Here is a 19,219-nt window from a genome sequence, read left to right on the forward strand (position 1 = left end):
GAAAACTGTGGCTCAGGAACATTGACCATTTCTAGGAGCAGACTTTTTTTATGAAAATCCATTTAGCCTCTCTCTCTCTTTCCCTCTGCCCGCGCTCCTCCCTGTGCTCTCCCTCTGTTTTTTTCTTGCCTCTACACCCAGATCAACCCATGCCCACCCGCAACCCACCACAAAGATATAGTTTTATAACTATATATTTTCTCTACCACTGTATATCTTTCTTTTTTTGTGGGTGGCAATGGCCAAGAAAAAAACAGAGCGAGAAGGAGAGGACATGGAGGAGAGAGGGAGAGAGGGGGCAGAGGAAAAAACAAAGGTAGAAGGAGAGGACAGGGAGAAGAAAGGGAGAGCAGAGGGGGGTACCTGGTGGAAAGTAAGGGCAAAGGGGAAAAGAGACGAAATAGAGGAAGGGGGATGAAAAGTTGCAGAAAAAAAAAAAAGGAATTTTCATTAAAAAAATTATTTATTATTTTTTTTTCATCCACATGTCACAATGTAATTGGATATGCAGGCTCTACTTATCTTCCACGTCACACTTAACAGAATTTCTAATGGCAGAGACTATTTATGATAAAAAAACCGTAATGTTAAGGACTGTTAATGTCACAAAAAAACCTCAGGGACCATTCGTGATAATTTTGTAAACGTCAAGGATCATTTGTGATAAAAAGCCTTTTAGTTTTTAGTTTTTATTTTCACTTTTGTTACTCCTCCCTCCCATCATCTCCACTCTATTTTTCACTCTCATTCTCCATCTTTTTCCTCTATACTCTAGCACAAAATATAAAAACTAAAAACTAAAATTGAAATGTTCATCAAATGAGCCCTAATTATGTAAATAAGAAGAATGGAAAAGTTATATCAGATTCACATCAAAGTCACAACCACATTGACGTGTAGCCAAGCTGCATGCAGAATGCAGAGCTAAAATGTGATATAAAGTCATGACAACCAAATTGACATCAAGCTCGAAGCTCTTGGAATTTTGGTGGTTGCATTGTCACCATGTTAGAGGATGCAATGAACTGAAGGGTTGCTGCCAGCTAATTTCAACTCTCCCATAGGCTGCAGTGACTTTAGGGTTTGATTTGGAGCAGTTGGTTTTTAGTTTTATTTTGGTTTGATACATAGGCAAACATAACTCATTAAAAATACAAAAAGTAAAATTTATGCGCACAGGTTAAAGAATGATTGGCATGTAAGTACAGTTTGCTAGTTCGAAGGAAAAGATCCAAGAATTTTCCCTTTCCTTCTGGTTTTGGATAATGAATGAGTGCACTAATGATTAATTTGTAGGCCCTTTTGGACTCATGGTGCGTGAGAGTAAAAGGGCACCTAAATCTAATGCTTTCATTTCATCAAATGGTGTGAGTCAGCCAGCTGGTTGGTTGCATGACGTGTATGGCGCAAATAGTTTTCATTAATGCCAGGAATATGTAACTCTCGGTGAAGTAAAACTTCTCTATTCCCGTTTCATTGCCCCTTTTTCTCTATATCTATTCTCCTTGCAACTTTTGGTGAATAAAAACTTCCCTGTCTCCGTTTCATTGCTCTCCTCATGTCACCTATAGGAGGAGAAAAGAGACATAAAAAGAAGCGCAATGAAACGGGAATATGGAAATATTTCTTGTCTTTGTGGCCCTCGTTTGCTGCTTCACATTGATTTTTGACAGGACTTCTAGTTGACCCAAGCTTTATCTTGGGCTCAACTTTAGGGGCCTAAGCCCATAAAATGTTTGCGTTACACTACATATTTATGGCACAACCCAATATTCTCAGAAAGGGAAAAAGAAGCCGAATCCAATCAAAGTCATTGCTTTGGCAACTACATTGGTGGAGGCACAGCGTTATAGCAATGCCCAGTATAAAAGTCCCAAGAAACTATCACGTACCGTTTCTATTCAAACCGAAGGTCATACCCGGTTCTATCGAGGACCCCATCAAGCTTTTGAAAAAGGCAGCTGATACTAAGAACCTACGGTTAGGCAAAACAGTCCATGCCCATCTCATCATTTCCAGTGAAACTTCTAAATTCCTTGACATATTTCATGCTAACTCTCTCATCAACTTATATGCAAAATGTGACCGAATTACAACTGCCCGCCATTTGTTTGAATATATGCCCAAGAGAAATGTGGTATCTTGGACTGCCTTGATGGCTGGCTATTTACATAAAGGGCTGGCCTTGGAAGTTCTTGGCTTGTTCAAGACTATGGTATCTGTGGATAATTTGTGCCCGAATGAATTTGTTTTTGCGACTGTTCTTTCTTCTTGTTCTGGCAGTGGGAGAGTTGAAGAGGGAAAGCAGTGCCATGGCTATGTATTGAAGTCTGGATTGTTGTCTTATCAGTATGTTAAGAATGCACTAGTTCACATGTATTCAAGTTGTTCAGAAGTGGAAGCGGCTATGAGGGTTCTGAACACTGTGCCAGGTGATGATATTCTTTCGTATAATTCGGTTGTAAATGGGCTCTTAGAACATGGGCATGTGAAGGAAGCAATGGATATTTTGGATATGATGATAGGTCAGTGCAAGGCTTGGGACAATGTTACATATATTACCATTTTTGGCGTTTGTGCCCATCTTAAAGATTTGATATTGGGTCTGCAAGTTCACAGCCAACTGTTGAAGACAGATATCGACTGTGATGTCTTTCTAAGTAGTGCAATGATTGACATGTATGGGAAATGTGGTAAGGTTTTGAATGCATTGAAAGTTTTTGATGGCTTGCAAACTCAGAACATAGTCTCCTGGACTGCAATCATGGCCGCTTATTTCCAAAATGGGTACTTTGAGGAAGCATTAGGTCTATTGTCACAGATGGAATTTGAAGATATTCTTCCAAATGAATATACTTTTGCTGTCTTGCTTAACTCATGTGCAGGTTTGTCTGCACTAAGACATGGAGATCTATTGCATGCCAGTGTTGAGAAGTCGGGTTTCAAAGACCATGCCATTGTGGGGAATGCTTTGGTCAATATGTATTCAAAGTGTGGCAACATTCAAGCAGCAAATGACGTGTTCTTGGATATGACATCTCGAGACGCTGTTACCTGGAATGCAATGATATCTGGATTTTCCCATCATGGGCTTGGTAAGGAAGCGCTGAATGTGTTTCAAGATATGTTGGAAGCAGGAGAGCGTCCTAACAATATTACTTTTGTTGGTGTTCTCTCGGCTTGTGCTCATTTGGGTCTGGTGCAAGAAGGATTCTACTATTTGAACCAGCTAATGAAACAGATTGGCATTGAACCCGGACTAGAGCATCATACTTGTATTGTAGGGCTCCTCAGTAGGGCTGGACAACTTGATCAAGCTGAGAAATATATGAGGACTATGCCAGTCAAGTGGGACATTGTTGCCTGGCGAAGTTTGCTCAATGCTTGTCATGTACATAAAAGTTATGGCTTAGGTAAGCGAGTAGCAGAGGTTGTTGTGCAAATGGACCCTAATGATGTGGGAACATATACACTATTGTCAAATATGTATGCCAAGGCAAAGAGGTGGGATCGAGTTGTGCAGATCCGGAAATTGATGAGGGAAAAGAATATCAAGAAAGAACCTGGGGTGAGCTGGGTAGAGATAAGAAATACTACCCATATCTTTGTTTCGGATGATAACATACACCCAGAGTCCAGTCAGATACATGAAAAAGTTGGGGAATTGTTGGCAAAGATTAAACTATTGGGATACGTGCCAGATATTGCTGCAGTGCTACATGATGTGGAGGATGAGCAAAAGGAAGATTATCTTAGTTATCACAGCGAGAAGCTTGCAATAGCATACGCCCTCATGAAAACACCTACAGAAGCGCCCATTCGTGTTATTAAGAACCTCAGGATATGTGATGATTGCCATGCTGCTGTGAAACTTATTTCAAAGGTCACAAACAGGTTGATAATTGTTAGAGATGCCAATCGATTCCATCAATTTCAGGATGGTAAATGCTCTTGTGCAGATTACTGGTGATAATGATGACAGTTTTAATAAAGTGGATTTCCAGAGAAGGAACTTACATCTTATGGGTCATAGCCGTATAAGCCTCCATGGCAGCCATGCTGAGCATGCTGTGCAGAGGTTCATGCTGTGTAAGTATATTAAACAGCTTATCATACTCCTATTTCAGTTTTTGTTGATGGTTAAGTGGACTTTGAATGAGTTTCTACCTTTCAGGTTAAGACATCCAGCAGAGAGGCTTTATTTAATCACCTGATTTTGCTCCTAGAGTCCAATGCAAAATCAAGTATAATGTAAAGGCAGTTTCAGAATATAGAGCGGGGACTAATTTTTCTTCACTCTACTAACTATCGATCAAACTTGGAGCTCAGGTACTTTGTTGTATTTTATTGCCTGTCAGCTTATGTTGTATACTCTAGTCTATCAAGACAGCATCAAAGTTTCTTGTATAGCAGCTCTCAGAAGTTGGTTCTTTTGTTCTTTTTGATATGGTATCTGATGATGTACGTCAACTTTTCTCAGCTAGTAATACAGTACGGGCGTGCTTGATTTAGCATGTTTAAAATTCATTTTTCTGTATTGAAGCGTGTTTCTTTGGAAAGACTGGATATAACTGTTCCTCAGCCAGCTGTAAAGAAATCATTCACTTAATTGCAGGATTAGCTTTCTTTTTAATGCAAGATAATTTCAAATAGTAGTAGCGGGGTAATATCTCCAGTGCAATTTTTTGAGTAGTTACATTTGAGGGCGTTCCTCAAACGAAAAAATATATTTGTAATGAAACATACAGAGAGACCAAGTAGTCTGTTGAAACTACTGGATAGAAAATGGCTGAAGCTAACAGGGTGGGAAGGTAGTTTGGCGTCCAGTATTTGGTTCCATTTTTTAGGAGAGAATAAGATATGCATTCAAATTTGTCATTAGTAATTATTGTGAGAAGACGTCTTAAAAGACAAAACAGAAATGCATGATAGAAGAAAAAAATGAATCAGCAAAAGCTGGCCTCCATGAACTTCACGAATTCACTGAACTCTATCCTTCCATCTCTGTTTTCGTCGAATGTCCTGATCATTTTTTGGCAGTCTTCTAGCTTTGATCCTTCCTTTAAGCCCAATATACAGAGAACTCTCTGCAACTCCCTTGCATCGATAAACCCATCTCTGTTCTCATCAAACACATCAAAAGCTTCCTTTACTTCCCCCAAGCTTGGCTCCTTCTCATCAAACAGCCCTGCAAGTTCATTGGAACTGAACGACTCTGGTAGTTCCTCACTTTCTGGTCTGCAAAAAATTCCCAAGTTTCCCATCACCATCTTCACATCATCTCTGCTCAAGTTTTCATCATCTTTCCTTTTGCAGATCAGCTCCGGCTTCCTCAACTCAGAATCCAAGTTCTTCACATCCAAAATCTTTGAGTTGCCACAGTTTTGTTGGGATTGGAGAGTAGACTGAAATCTCGAAAATAACTTCTGAGTGCTACTAGAAATTGTGCGTAAAAAGATTGCATCAAGCAAAAGAAATAGTGAGGATGTATTGTAGTTAGTTGATGATGATGTCTTCTCCATTGTAATAGAGTAGTAGAGGCTGAACATGAATGTTGATATTTCCACTAAGAAGCCAAGTTAGAATTCTCAAGTCTATGCTATGTGATAGAGCTGGAAGAGATGAAAGAATGTTTTTACATTAAAGGTTTGATGTATGGAGAGATGAGGGTGGTGTTTTATATAGGCCAAGATTTAGTCTTGTATTTGAAGCCACCAAACTGGTCAAGCCCCAAAGTTGGGGAAGGTGCTTGTGAACTGCCTGTGCCTGCCACAGGTCTTTAGGAGAAATGGTTGAAAGTAGATGAAGAAATGGTCACCACCTGAACCATTTCTTAGAATCTTAAGAGGAAGTTTCATTGTTTTGTTGGAGGAAATGTGGTGGGGTCAGGCTGGCCTGCCTTTCTCTGGCTCTTTCATTTTGGTTTATGTGGAAATTGTGCTGGGAATCTGCCGGCTGCTGACTGCTTAAAAATCAATGAAAAACAAAACAAAAAGAAAAAAAAGATCTGAAAGTGAGTTTCGTAGAAAGTAAGATTTGATAGTGGGGCTGCTCTTCTTGGCCCACTATTGCAATTCATTTCCCATGCACTGATTTTTTTCATATTATTGTATGCATTGCCAAAGTGGGCATAGTCTTTTTCTGCATATTTTATGTCTGTCTGCTGGGGAAAGCAAATATATATGCTAACAGTCAATTGTGGACTTTTTAGGAAAATTCCAAGTTGCCTAATTCTTTAGCCAAGCTTCTTTATTTGCTTGGTAAAAGCTGAGGAAATTATCATTGAGTGTACCCCTGAGATTTGAAGTTTCAAGCCTTTCCCATATTGGTCGTTCCACATTCCACACACGTTATTGATTCTTGCGTGCGAGAAGGGTTGTCCAGTAGTTGTAAACTTACACGTAGGGTAGGGTTGTGATTGTTTAAGCCGCCTTTTCATGATGGGCCTAGGCCTGGCCCACTAGTTGCATTGGGTTCCTACAGAAAGTCCATAAACACTCGATGATATTATCATGGGCCTTGAAAGCCCAAACCCAATCACAAACAAATAAGCAAACTCTTTCCGCTCCGGCAATTTTCAAGCCCATTTTGTCAAATAATTATACTCATAGGATTGGCAGATCATCCAAACACAAATGTAGCTAGTAGCCATAACATATCATAGATACGCAAAGAAGTGTGTATGTTCTCTTGCAACTAAAGTCATTCGATCTCCATCCCCGTACATAAGGGTAGTTTAGAATATCGTTTTGTCAAAAACCACCTCTTCTTTTTGAAGTGTTGGATCCACCCTTAAAACCAAAAGATTGCGGAATTTGTCTGCGAAGATTTTACAGTTTTGATATTCAAGTTCAAATTCAAGTGGTCAGCTCCAAGATCATTGTCGATGGAAAAGCCAAAGGGTGTAAATAACACTTTTGAATGAAATCATGAACAAATTACTTTTGCTTTATAGCATTTCTCTTTTGTAGACAGATTCTGCTAAGTGTAGGCCCTGTTTTTCGATCAGGCAGGGTCGTGCACACTTTTATTATTTCTTTATCACACCTCAAACTCAAAGTAAATGGTGCCCATGTTGTCAAATATCCTCGTTATGGGTCCTTCCATGTGGCAAGGTCAACTATTTTTATATTGTCGATCACGTTGAGGCCATTCATCATTATCAGCATGGAAGGTAAAATTGAATCATTGTTCAAATACACTACAAGTAGCAGTTTCAACCAGAAAGAGCTTTACTTCAATCAAATTTCAATTAGCTTCAAATGCCGTTGTAGGTAAAATAAGCTAGTAACTCACAAAACCAGGTATTTAAAGAACATCTGACATATAATTCTATGCAACTCACAAAAAACATATTGTCATAATGCTGAAAAAAAAAAATTGATAATCAGTAATTACCATTCAGAACTACAATATTAGAGAGAGAGAGAGAGAGAGAGAAATGCAACATAAATACACTGGAAGAAGAACCTGAACTAAAAATGCTTCATATTTCACCATAAAGGTGAAAGTAAGAAAGTGAAATGAAAACCGACATGACTTTATTTCCTTGCAGCAAATTGGTCATTTTAGTTGGGCTGCGGAGGAGGGGTAAAGATATACCCTGTTCTGGGGTTAACATTTGGCTCTGGATCTGCATAATCCATCACTGTGATCATTTTCCTGGGTTTTCCATGCGTCTCCTGGTAAACGAACAGAAAATTGATTACTGGGCCACAAAAAGAAAAGAAGAAAAAAAAAAACCCAACGCAACTGAAGGGAAAAAGAATATACCTTTGACACTAGAACTGAAAAATCTTCAAGATCAATAGTCCCCATCAGGTTTCTCCCAAATCCTTAAAGAAAGAAACAAATAAATCAAAGTCAGAATTGGTTATTGGGAATTCAAAAACAGGAAATGGTGCAATAAAACAGTAGTGATGTTACAGTGTAATGCTTACCATGAGAGAAACAGAGAGCCAGAAGGCAAGAAACTATGAAAACTCTTAAAAACCAAGGACGACCCATAATTTCCTACACAATTATGGGAAACGGGTAGCTCTCAGAATCTGAATATGAGGTGGGGTTTGATGAGATTTGAGAGCTGCTGAAAGGCTGGGACTTTTGAGTTTCTAGGAAACCGCCTTCCTTAAGCTTCAGATCTGATAACAAGTTAAATGGCGTAATTATAAGTTGAAAACAAAACAGATTTTGCTGTAAAGATAAGAGCCGAAGGCCCCGGATAAAAGTGTAAAGAGTTGATTGTTTCAAGAATCCTATTTATACTCAACCACCTGACACCAGATTATATATAGCGCCTGAAAAAGGAAGAGGAAAATATCAGATTTTATAGAGAGGATACTTTCAGTGATGCAGATAAGAGAAAATTTAATATCCCCCAACTGTTACCCATTACACTTTTTTTTCTCTACTCTTCTTAATAATAATAATAATAATAATAATAAGCCAAATGCTTTTATCAATAAAAATAAAAAATTCTTTTTCTAATTGGAATTATATTTTCCTAATCAATGGGATCTTCTAATTGCCTTTTATGCATGTTAGTGGTTTTGAACTCTTGTTTAGAGACTGTTCAATTATTATTCATCCCTCATTAAAGTTGACTTTTTTTTTTCTTCGAGGTAAAGCTAGTGAAGAAAGTGTAGATTAATTTACGTATTTTCAAGTTGTATAAATGGTTCAATTATATCGATATTATCTCAATATGATGTCGATCGATATTGTTATTGTGTTAAGCATTTTCCAAATAGGCAATAGTTAAAAACAGAGCTGATAATGACTACCACAATGTAGTGATTGCATGTGGATTAATTATGGGTCAATTTAGTTCACACGTGTTAGCGCATACTAATGCTTCCTGCCTTCGAAATTTTTAATCTCTCCAGCTCAGTTGCCAAGGTTTCTTCTTTGTTCTTTTACGCCTTTCACTTTCTTTAATCTGCCTAACAAACAAACAAATGGTGTATAAAAAAGGTAGAAGCCAAGCCATTGGTTTTCTCACTAATAAAAACTCTGTATTTCTTGCTTTTCAGGCAAAGTGAAGCTTCCCGTTCCCTCTGATGAACCTGTCACGTGCTATTTCTTTATTCCTTCCATTTCAGAAAAAAGCCTGGGTACAGAATGGACCTTCTATATTTGTCCAGCCATTATTTTGCCAGTTCTTCTGTTTTATTGTTTGATAATCAGTCAGTTCCACTGTTGACTAGAAAGTCACAGATAGTTACAATTTTGAATTTCCTCATTGATCTGATTTGTTTTGCCCACTGAATACTGAAAGGAGACAGAAGGGCGTGGAGAGCATGAATGATTAGGGAAGCCTAATTACACCATGGGAGGGAACAGCAAAAGAGAACTTCTCTTTTAATTATTACTAATGGATGACAGTTAATATGCACTCTCTCTCTCTCTCTCTATATATATATATATATGTATTAGCTTAATGACTTGGTTGGAAAGAAACCGGGAACCCTAAATTACTTGCAGATGGGTTGACCTTTTAAGTCTCAAATCCCAATGATCTACTGTAAAGCTAACCCTAATTTAATAATGTGAAAATTTGTCAAACCAAATCTGTTTTTTTCAGAGAAAATGATGAAATCGATATTGGGTTTTGGTTCTCTTTGTTAATTATAGTAGGAGCCTATTAATTTTGATAAAGGTTATGGTGCAATTTGACATTAATTATTTATTTCGAATACGAGTGATAGTCTAAACTACGGTCAGAAAATATTATTTATTTCAGACATATATGAAGTGGCTATTATATTGGTTCCCCTAGTTCTCTTGCATACTGAGTTTGGACTGATCACAAAGTTTTCCAATTAAAAAGAAAGAAATCCTACAGGGTTTCGGAACTAGTTTAGCATCAGATTAGGAGAACCACAACATTGGAGATTCATTATGTTTGAATTTGATTAAAGGGCTTCTTCACAAGGACCAATCAAAACCATGCAATGCATCAAATTATTGAGAGGCCAGAATTTAACGATGCATACCTTCAATAAACTCCACCGACTGTCTAGTTGGGTTTGTATTGGCTCAAATTGACCCCCCAACTTCAAGCAGATTTCCCTTTATGCAATTAATAAAATGACAAGACAAAATCCAGGAAAGAGAGGAACAAAAGAGGCTCCATGGCTTCTTCACATGCATTGGAATTTGGGCCCCGAGACCAGCCAACTCGAGCCATCCAAAACTGGTGGCCAACATTTCTCCAATAGAAATACCACAAAGTATCGTATCACTCGGATTTTGGTACATGATCTTAATGTCTTTTACTGCCTAATCAATAAAACGTGACAAAAATTACTTCCCAAGTACAAATCCAACAATATGGTTTGTTAGTTATTCATGAAATCTGCTTTCCTTTGCTTTTCTATATTGCATTCAAAGATGGAACTTCTTTTGCTGATGGCAATGGCATCAAAAGATGAACATGAAAAAAGCAACACAAAGGAAAAAGCAACCATTAATAAATGGAAAAAGGAAAGGCCCAAACTGTATGATCAACTTTCCAGCTTTTAGTGCTTTTTGGTTTGAATTCTGTCGAATGGAAAGTGAAATGTACTTGCTCTTTCGTGCTTCAATTGATGTCCATCTACAGACGTGGTTGTGGGTCTACAGTGTTTTCCATGCTTATAAAGCTTGAAAAATAATCCAAATCAGAAATCAGTAGCCACAGGAACTTGACTATACCTTAGTAAGAGTAGCATATCAACTGTGGTATTTAAGTGGACATTAGACCAAAAGACTCAATCTTTAATTGAAAAAGCACAAATGAACAGAAAGTGTCATTTGAATCCCCAAGTTATTTAAGTACATCTGGGATTTTGCTACACAAACCTCAACTCTTCTAGTTCTCAATTTTACATGTAAATATATGTACAAGAACTCAGCAAACCATCTAACTGAAAACAAAATGCAAATATTCATAATAGCACTCGGAGGGGAAAAATCAGTGGCTATTCCAGCTAAAGTAAGATGGCTCAGCTCCTAAGAGAAAAAGGATGGACAATCCTCTCGTCTTCCTCTATTGACAGCTTTGACATTTGATTTTGCGGCTGAGGCTGGTTAATCAACAAGAACTCTGGGATTAGAAAGGTGGTGTCGCATTGTATGGAGCAGTTGAGCATTCCTGAATTGTATGCACCACTTGAAACAAACTACAAATTTGTAAGCTACCAATTTTATGAGCTCTCTTGGAAATTGAGTGACCTAGATAATGCTGCTGGATTGGCTTGTAAGACCGGAGAAGCTTCGGTCAGGTGATTCTTTTGATCACCCTTTGGTTGGAAGGCCTTAAAGAGTCCCCCGCCGCTAAGTGAATCAGCCTTATCATTCTTAATCCCCAGTGTTGCCCATATAGAGCTTCTTGCAGCTTCTCCCGGGTCATCAATCCTCAATGTCTTTGGAATCCAAAGGCATCTCTCAGCACTCTTTTCTTTTGGTGCCTCCTCTTCCTCAGAGTTATTTTGTTTCACAGTGCTCTCATCCCTCGAATGTTTTCCCAAGGTTGGAGAGTTAGGACCAGAACTTGGAGCAGAGTGGTTTGGAGATGATGGCAGTGGAAGCCAAGGGATATTCCAAGCGCCTTGCACAGCACAACCCCAATAAGCTGCTGCAGGGTAGTAGGGCATAGGAAAACCTGGAGGGCAGAAAGCAGGTGGTGTTACTGGAGAGCTCCATTGGGCAGAGTTCCAGGGGTACGGCCAAGGCGCCCCAGGAAAGCATGGTATTTGTGGTGGGAAGCCCTGATAACTCTGCATAACCTGCTCTTGTGACCCAGTTTTGCATGCCTCATCCTTTGAATTTGAATCTGTCACTGTAGATCTATTCGAATGATCATCTCCATTTACTCCACTTCCATAAGAAGCTGGAATCCTTAATCCTTCAGGTTTCTGAAATCCATTATGCGTACCGTTCTGTATATTTTTATCAGCAAGGTGAAGGACAGAAGCCATTGATTCGCAAAGGGGCGCATCCCCGCAAAATGTTAGGACAGTACCATTAGATTTTACTGAAGGATGGTGAACTCCATTCAGAACATCAGTTTGAGCATTCGGCAAAGCTTCAGAGACAGTTATGTGGCGATAGTGAGAAGCAGAATTCTTATTCTTACGACGTCCCGCACCCACAGGCACATTCCTCATGGTCCCACCAGCTGTCCAATATCTCTGGCAGTTCTTGCAGAAGTGTCGGGGTTGGTTGACGTTGTAATTATTGTAGTAACAGAACTTGGTATCCATGCTATTACAGCGGGGGCATGGAAGTATTTTATCTGGTTTCTTCAGGGTCTTTTCTTGTGAATTACTTGTCTCACTCTGTTCTTCTTCAGTCTTCAAATCTTTTACTGTAGCATTCTCCTTCTCAACAGGTGATTTAGGGTTCACACCTACTCTGGATGCTGCATCTGGATTTGTTACCTCTTCCGAAGATAAAGGTGGGATTCCATCTTCCTGTTTAGTCTGCATTGGTTTTTCTCCCAAAGTGTCCTGAATTGACCAAAAATTTAATTGGGAATATGAGTTTCAAAACTAAGTACTGTTAAGATATGATACCCCAATAAAAAGATTATTGCATTCATACTTATGTTTTTTATGTTATTACAAGATAAAAAACTATACTCTTACTGCTGAACCGACTGAAACAATTACAGTTAGACTACCTATTGCAATGGCAAAAAAAAAAAAAAAAGACTACATATTGCATGGCTATGTTAAAAATCAAATTCCAAGGCTTAGGAAAGAACACACCAGAAAGGTTCCCCAGGACTTGCCTTTCCATATGATATTAAACCTTTTTAATTTTATTTTTTGACACAATGGTCTCATCGCCTTCATTTCAAAGCAGTTTCAATGAATTTGGAGATGAGGGGTTAATGGCATCTTTAGAGAAACATTTAGATTTGAAGTACTATTATCTATAATACGAGGGAAAGGAATAAGAACCAATATCTTGTAAACATGTAGAGCCTAAATGAATGCGGCCAAACAAAGGGAGGACTCAACCATCAAAAGCAGTAGCAGCTTTCTTTAAAAATCTGTGTAGCACGTTCAAAGATCTAAGTCACTATGTACTGAGTAAAGCAGCACCAGATATTTATATCTCATCCAAGTAGCGCCTTAGCCACAAAAAATCTTGGAAGCAGACAGGCTAAAAGTAGAGACCTAACCCCAAATTGCCAAAAATCAGAACGAAAACCCATCAATTCAGAAAGATAACGTAAAAGCTCAATTACAATTTCATAAGAAACCAAATATCCAGCAAGCGGAAAGCAAACCCATTTGAAATAGCAAAATTTCTAATGAAGTTGAGCACTACATGAGGAAGCTGCTTGCTTGATTAACCACTACCACACAAGACATGAGAAAAAAATAATTGCTTGAATAATCTTATTCCATAAGGATAAGGAACAGCAATCTCCAAAGAAATAAAAGAAAAACGGTCTGGTATGCATGCTTCTATGTAAAACTTGGTAGCTAATAAGATTAAGAACCCATCTAAGACCCCCAAAGAAGAAAATCAAAGCAACCAATATGTTCCAAAAGCATGAACAAGATGCACATCTTCAAGCAAAAGCTCCACAATTGAAAAGAATCCCAGAAAGACCCAAAAGCAAAACCGTAGCAGCATATAAAAAAGTCAACAAAAGCCTCCAAGCAAGCACAAAACAAAGCAACCCATTAATCCATTTGAGTTTCCAAACAATGGCAGAGACTAAAGATGAAAATTTAGGGTTACCCAAATTTCATACCTTATGGTTATTGACCTCTTTCTCTTCCCTGTCTCCGTTGGTATTGACTTCAGGCGAAGAGTTGGAGGAAGAGGCATGGTCCTGATCGACAGTATCCTCAACGAGGGTTCCAGAAGATGGATCCGGTTCCGGAGCTTCGACTGATTCGCCGGAGCTTAAAGGGACCTCCGGCACCGGAATCGTCTTCCCGAAAAGCTTGATCGCTGGGTCCTTTGCCTCCGACATTTTTGCTACGCTTTCGTTTTTTCTTTATCTTTTCATAAAAAATCGATTCGAAAACTTAGAGAGAGAGAGAGAGAGAAATCGACGAGAGATCTGACACGTTGCGTTGTATATGTGAGAGAGTGTGCGTCGTCGTCGTGGTTGATTGTGCGTTTTCCTCAGCTGTCTATGCAGGTGCTGTGCCACGTCATCAACCAAAGCAATTCTGAGCCACAAGTTCACTTGTGGCCTTGGAAAGATTTTTGATTCTGTTTTTTCTGTCTTTCCCTTTTGCCCCCTTCCCATCTGCTACTACACATTCTTGGGCTTTGTTTGGTTTAAAAGTCACAAAGTTGGATCCAATTTCCGCATTAAGTCTTCGAATCCTTAGTCAGCATCTCACCCTTTTTACAATCTCCCCTAACCATTGCCAATTCCTCGGCCGCTGCTGACTCATCAAAATTTAAACAATTTTGCTAGCGTCAGTTATTTAGGCGCCATTTCGCGCCATACAAATCGAAATAATTCATATTTAGAAAACATCCGTGTAGATTAAAAAGCATTGTTGCTACTCTGGGGATTGTACTAGATTCATTAAATTATGTTATTTTCGTGTTTGGTTTAAGGATTCAACTCGACCTTAGGGCTCACGTTTGGATGTCCAACACATAGATTTATGGCATCAGGATCCCATATTTCGTGTTTGAGGTCGGTGTAGTTAGATTAATTATCACTACTCTTTTTCAGGATATAACTCCAAAAAGTTCATATATGGAGTGTAAAATTAGACAAATATATAGTTTTCTATATAAATTTATATCCTCCATATTTTAGATAAATAAATTGCTCAATTTATGAGAAATGATAGCGTAAAGTCTATATATTTATTTTAAAAAGACCGAGTTTCTGCGCTCTTTTGCAGTGGTCGCATAAATTGGGCGTAGAAAACCAGGTCTCCGAAATAAAAAGCAATTAGGCAGAAAAAAGTAGATCAAAAGTGCCAAGTCATACCATACTTTTAGTAGGCCCCACCTCAAAAAGTAAAGTGAAAAAGTCACCTTACGCCAACCAGACCAGTCCCACTAGTTTGAGCACACGTGTCCAGTCTAGTTTACGGGTGAAGCGTCTCTTGGAGCCAAGCACCTAAAGAATCTGCTTCTACTGGCTGTGGATTTCCCATCCAAGGGGGGCATCTTCTCTCTTGCTGCCATGTGTTCCCCGCAATATCAGGAGTATATTTTTTTTATTTTGAAAATATTTTTCTCACCACTTTAACTTAATGTATACGCTTATTACAATCTCAACAAGTGTTCATTGACATAAGCATAATTAACTTTTTTTCTTTTTTGGTATTTATAGAACCATGATTATGCCCATAAATACATGTCAAATGTTAAAAATGATGATGAAGGTACATCTTTCATTAAAGCAGTGAGTAAAGATTTCACATTTTATTTTCTCATATAGCCCATAGCTGTAGATAAATATAATGTAAACATTTTGAATATCGAATGGTTGTTGATTTTTTTAATTATTTTTTATGTTGACATATTGTTAAATTGTTCTTTTATTATCGTTAAGAGGACTGCCATATATAAGCTTAATATTTTACTTTGGCCTAAAATATTTAAAATTTATTTGTTTATTCGTCTTTTTTCTTTTGGTGTCTTTATGCTGATTTTTATTATTACTATCTTCAATTATAAGGCTCATTGAAGTGTTGTGGTTGGTACACATAATTATGTAATTTCTTATGATATTAAAAAAGATGTAGTATCACTTGTACTCAAAAAGGACATTGACAACCAATGTGGTTGGTGTGAGTAGTTCGGCACTCTCATTCCTTAAGAGAGGTTAGGGGTTCAATCCCTGCTCTCGTATGGAGTCACCACTTTGGCCAGCACTTTACACCTTATGGGCCGACCCTGTGTGAGCGGGGATTAGTCTGAGTTGTGGTTAAGGCTTAAAGGTGCCACCCATAATTGGGGCCCATCTAGGACCACCTCGTGGTTTAGACCCAAAAAAAACAAAAAAAGGACATTGACTTGCAAATTATAGGCCTCAAGTTCGAATTCACATAGCATTATAGTTGTGTGTGTGTGTGTGAGAAATCTCCCTCCCCTTAATTTAGACTTTTACTTGTACTAAACAAAACATAATAATAAACCAAGTGTTGTCATTGGTACACATAATTATGTAGTGAGTCCACTAAATATAAGGAAGACATAAGGTGTAAATTGAAATTTTGGATTTCTAGCAAATTTATGGTAAATGAATATAGTGTCAATATGGATGTAAAGGGACTTGCCCACTGTTTTGGCCAATACGCTTAACTTATGTTTGTTAGGAACCTTTTTTAAGGAAAAAGGAGAAAGAATAAGATAAGTTGAAGATGAGAACATTGAGAAAGGACAAGGAGATAAGTTAAATCCTACTATTCAACATAGATTTATTGTTTTCTTTGTCGACATTAAATTGAGGTGTTTATTGGGCTTCTTTTGTAGTTTTGTCCATAATTGGGCCACGCTAAATAAAGCATTTGGGCTTTGCTTGGATGACTGTGACCCTCAAATAGAGAAAAATTACCTCACCTCCACCTGGTTTATGCTCTGCCACATTTACGGTTTACCAGTTCGGGTAAAAATAATGTGGTTTTAAAATTCCTGGGTATTTTTCACATAATTATCATGGCGTTTGAATTTTTCCTTTTTCTTTGAGCATTAAGGTTGACTGGTAACATGACTTTTCGTCAAAGGTGAAGCACTAAATCTTAATGCCAACACGGCTCATGGATCCATTTGGTTGAAAAATATGCCACTACCTTCCTTGGTGCTTATGCAACCAAATGTTTTTGGCAATTTCCACTCCCACCATTATGCCAAGCCAAACGCGTAAACGTTTCCATTTGGTAGTGATGGCAAAGTCAAAATTCCTCATTTCGTTGTTGTTTCCTTTTTGTTATCACTTGTTTGAGATATTACCCTACAAGGAAGGCTCTCTACAACATCTCCTTCCTTCCTTGAGTAGACAATCTAATCACTATCTTTGTTTTAAGATATTAACCAAACCAACCTAAGGGCCCGTTTAGTGGCTCGACCTGAATTTGACAATTTTAATTAGCTGAGATTAATATGCTAATTGTTATTTGATGAAGTTATAAATGCGATAATTTGACTTATTAATTTAGACAACTGTCACGAAACAAGCTCCCGAAAGGGTCTTTCTTCCATCTCATTTAAGCATGTATAAAATTTCCAACTTAAAGTTAAAAACATAATTAATTTGATGCAATATCAAGATTATTTGAAAAATGATAATATTATATTGTCTAACAATTTAACATGTTATGTTATTAGAGACGTATCTCGAAAGAATAAGTGTGAGGATAAGAGGACAAATTAGTCACCAAAACTTGTTTTTTTTTTTCCATTAATTCGTGATTGGGGGTGACTTGGTCTCTCCCCTGATCAAAGTAACCAAGAGGTAAAATTCAAAAAAAGAAAAAAATAATAAGGAAAATAAGGAACAGTGGGCCAAGCCCATTGAACTGCCCCACAAAATCATGCACACATCATTGTGGTAGTTTTTTATTTCCTTTTATTTCCACCGGCAAAATTTCAAGCCCATCTGAGAAGTAGCCCACGTAATCCTTACACAACGTGTCGCTTGGGATTTCCATTTCCGTAGCGTGTATAAACGAACCAACCATCTCACTTGCCTACATGAACAATTACGAAGGAAGGAGAAGAGAGAGAGAGAGCTTCCTCATAGTTTTACTAGTTCATAGCGGAAGAAAAATGTGATAATATTAACACCAGTAAATGACTCTTCCTTGTCCGCTCTGCTTCCTCTGCTTTTACAACCTTTCAAGCCGGCCTTGCCTCAACCCCACTGCCAGATTCTCTTAATCCGTTTTCTATTTACCTATATTGATCTCTCAAGTTCTCAGCTCTTTGATTGAATCGGATGCTTGAATTTGAGATGTCAAAATAGGAAGATTTTTGGTTTTGATTTGGATGCACCGACGAGTTCTCCGATCTTCAGGTGTAATCGAATTTTCTGCTTATTCGTTTTGATTTTTCGCGAGGTGGGCCGATCTGTTTTTGCAGTCTAGATTGGTCGGTTTGATCTGATTTTGCTGATTGGATTGGTATTCAAAATTCCGGGTTCAATTTGAAATGGTATATTTCCATAGCTCAATCTCGGTCTGCAACTCCGTTGACCAACCTACTCCCATGGCTGATTCTATGAGTTTAACCGACCCAGGTGCCAAATCGAAGCAAACCAATCATGTACACAGGAGCAGAAAGATACCCAATTCTCCAAATTGCTCAAAGATACCGGCTTGTCATCGATCTCGATCGGCTGCAATTGATGTTGTGTTGTTTATTGCTGTGGTTGGTGCTTTCGGGTATTTGCTATTCCCATATGTGAAGATTATATCTGTTAAGACCATTGAAATCGTTGGAATTATTATGTATGTGCTAAGGGAGGAGGTTTCTCAAGCTCCTTTGGTTTATGGATGTATGGGACTTAGCATTTGTTGTGCAGCATTGGCTGCTTGGGCTCTGTTGGCCTGTACCAGTAGGAAATGTGGCAATCCCAATTGCAAGGGCCTTCGAAAGGCCGCTGAATTCGATATTCAGTTGGAGACAGAGGAGTGCGTGAAGAATTCAGCTTCAGTGGTTAAGGATGGAGTTAAGAAGGGCCTATTCGAATTGCCTCGCGATCACCACCGCGAATTGGAAGCCGAACTGAAGAAGATGGCCCCTCCTAATGGCAGAGCAGTGCTCGTCTTTCGGGCAAGGTGTGGGTGTTCTGTTGGTAGATTGGAAGTTCCGGGACCGAAGAAGCTTAAAAAGATCAAGAAGTAGCATAAATGTGGTTATCAAACCATAGGGAGGAAAAATTATGAGTACAGGAGTAGTCATAATGCAGAGAAGAGTGCCTTTCTATTGGCTGTCTTCTCGGAACAATATTGTCTTTAAATAAGCCTAGCTCATGGAATAAGTTGTAAGGATTATATACCCTTGATTATAGTGGGGAATATATAACAATCCCTTATTTAATTTCCTTTCCGTTGGTTATATGTTTTTTTTTAAGAGCCTTCTTTTGTTGAATCTGAAATTTTCATTTGGTTCTCCATTGCTGCTGTTATTCCGTTCTTTTTCTTTCCCTTTATAGGATATGATTCTTCTATGAGGTAAGTTTGTCTTCAATGGTTTCTCCACACTATTCACAATCCAATTGCTATGTCCTGACCCT

The 19,219-nt window shown here is 38.3% G+C and overlaps 5 protein-coding genes across 5 annotated transcripts; 2 read left to right on the forward strand and 3 right to left on the reverse strand.

Moving 5' to 3' along the window:
• The first annotated feature begins 1,701 nt into the window (after positions 1-1,701).
• On the forward strand, positions 1,702-4,527 carry EMB2744 (Pentatricopeptide repeat (PPR) superfamily protein). The gene is made up of 2 exons (XM_021956805.2): positions 1,702-4,089; positions 4,175-4,527. Exon 1 carries the CDS (start codon positions 1,733-1,735, stop codon positions 3,968-3,970), a length of 2,238 nt encoding a protein of 745 aa, XP_021812497.2. The 5' UTR covers positions 1,702-1,732; the 3' UTR covers positions 3,971-4,089; positions 4,175-4,527.
• A 144-nt stretch (positions 4,528-4,671) lies between these two features.
• LOC110755541 (putative calcium-binding protein CML46) lies at positions 4,672-5,694 on the reverse strand. Its single transcript, XM_021956768.2, has one exon. The coding sequence runs from the start codon at positions 5,547-5,549 to the stop codon at positions 4,947-4,949; it is 603 nt and encodes a 200-aa protein (XP_021812460.2). The 5' UTR covers positions 5,550-5,694; the 3' UTR covers positions 4,672-4,946.
• A 1,667-nt stretch (positions 5,695-7,361) lies between these two features.
• LOC110755534 (uncharacterized) lies at positions 7,362-8,399 on the reverse strand. Its single transcript, XM_088250147.1, has 3 exons — positions 7,941-8,399; positions 7,774-7,835; positions 7,362-7,682 (listed from the first exon to the last, which is right to left on the reverse strand). Exons 1-3 carry the CDS (start codon positions 8,005-8,007, stop codon positions 7,569-7,571), a joined length of 243 nt encoding a protein of 80 aa, XP_088106273.1. The 5' UTR covers positions 8,008-8,399; the 3' UTR covers positions 7,362-7,568.
• A 2,338-nt stretch (positions 8,400-10,737) lies between these two features.
• On the reverse strand, positions 10,738-14,251 carry CDF2 (cycling DOF factor 2). Its single transcript, XM_021956795.2, has 2 exons — positions 13,754-14,251; positions 10,738-12,491 (listed from the first exon to the last, which is right to left on the reverse strand). The coding sequence occupies exons 1-2, from the start codon at positions 13,976-13,978 to the stop codon at positions 11,187-11,189; spliced, it is 1,530 nt and encodes a 509-aa protein (XP_021812487.1). The 5' UTR covers positions 13,979-14,251; the 3' UTR covers positions 10,738-11,186.
• Positions 14,252-17,669: 3,418 nt separating this feature from the next.
• LOC110755582 (Ribosomal protein L34e superfamily protein) lies at positions 17,670-19,028 on the forward strand. Its single transcript, XM_021956811.2, has one exon. The coding sequence runs from the start codon at positions 18,133-18,135 to the stop codon at positions 18,826-18,828; it is 696 nt and encodes a 231-aa protein (XP_021812503.1). The 5' UTR covers positions 17,670-18,132; the 3' UTR covers positions 18,829-19,028.
• Positions 19,029-19,219: the final 191 nt, after the last annotated feature.

The sequence above is a fragment of the Prunus avium genome, chromosome 3 (genome assembly GCF_965620075.1).
Source record: "Prunus avium chromosome 3, drPruAviu1.hap1.1, whole genome shotgun sequence".
Taxonomy (NCBI): domain Eukaryota; kingdom Viridiplantae; phylum Streptophyta; class Magnoliopsida; order Rosales; family Rosaceae; genus Prunus; species Prunus avium.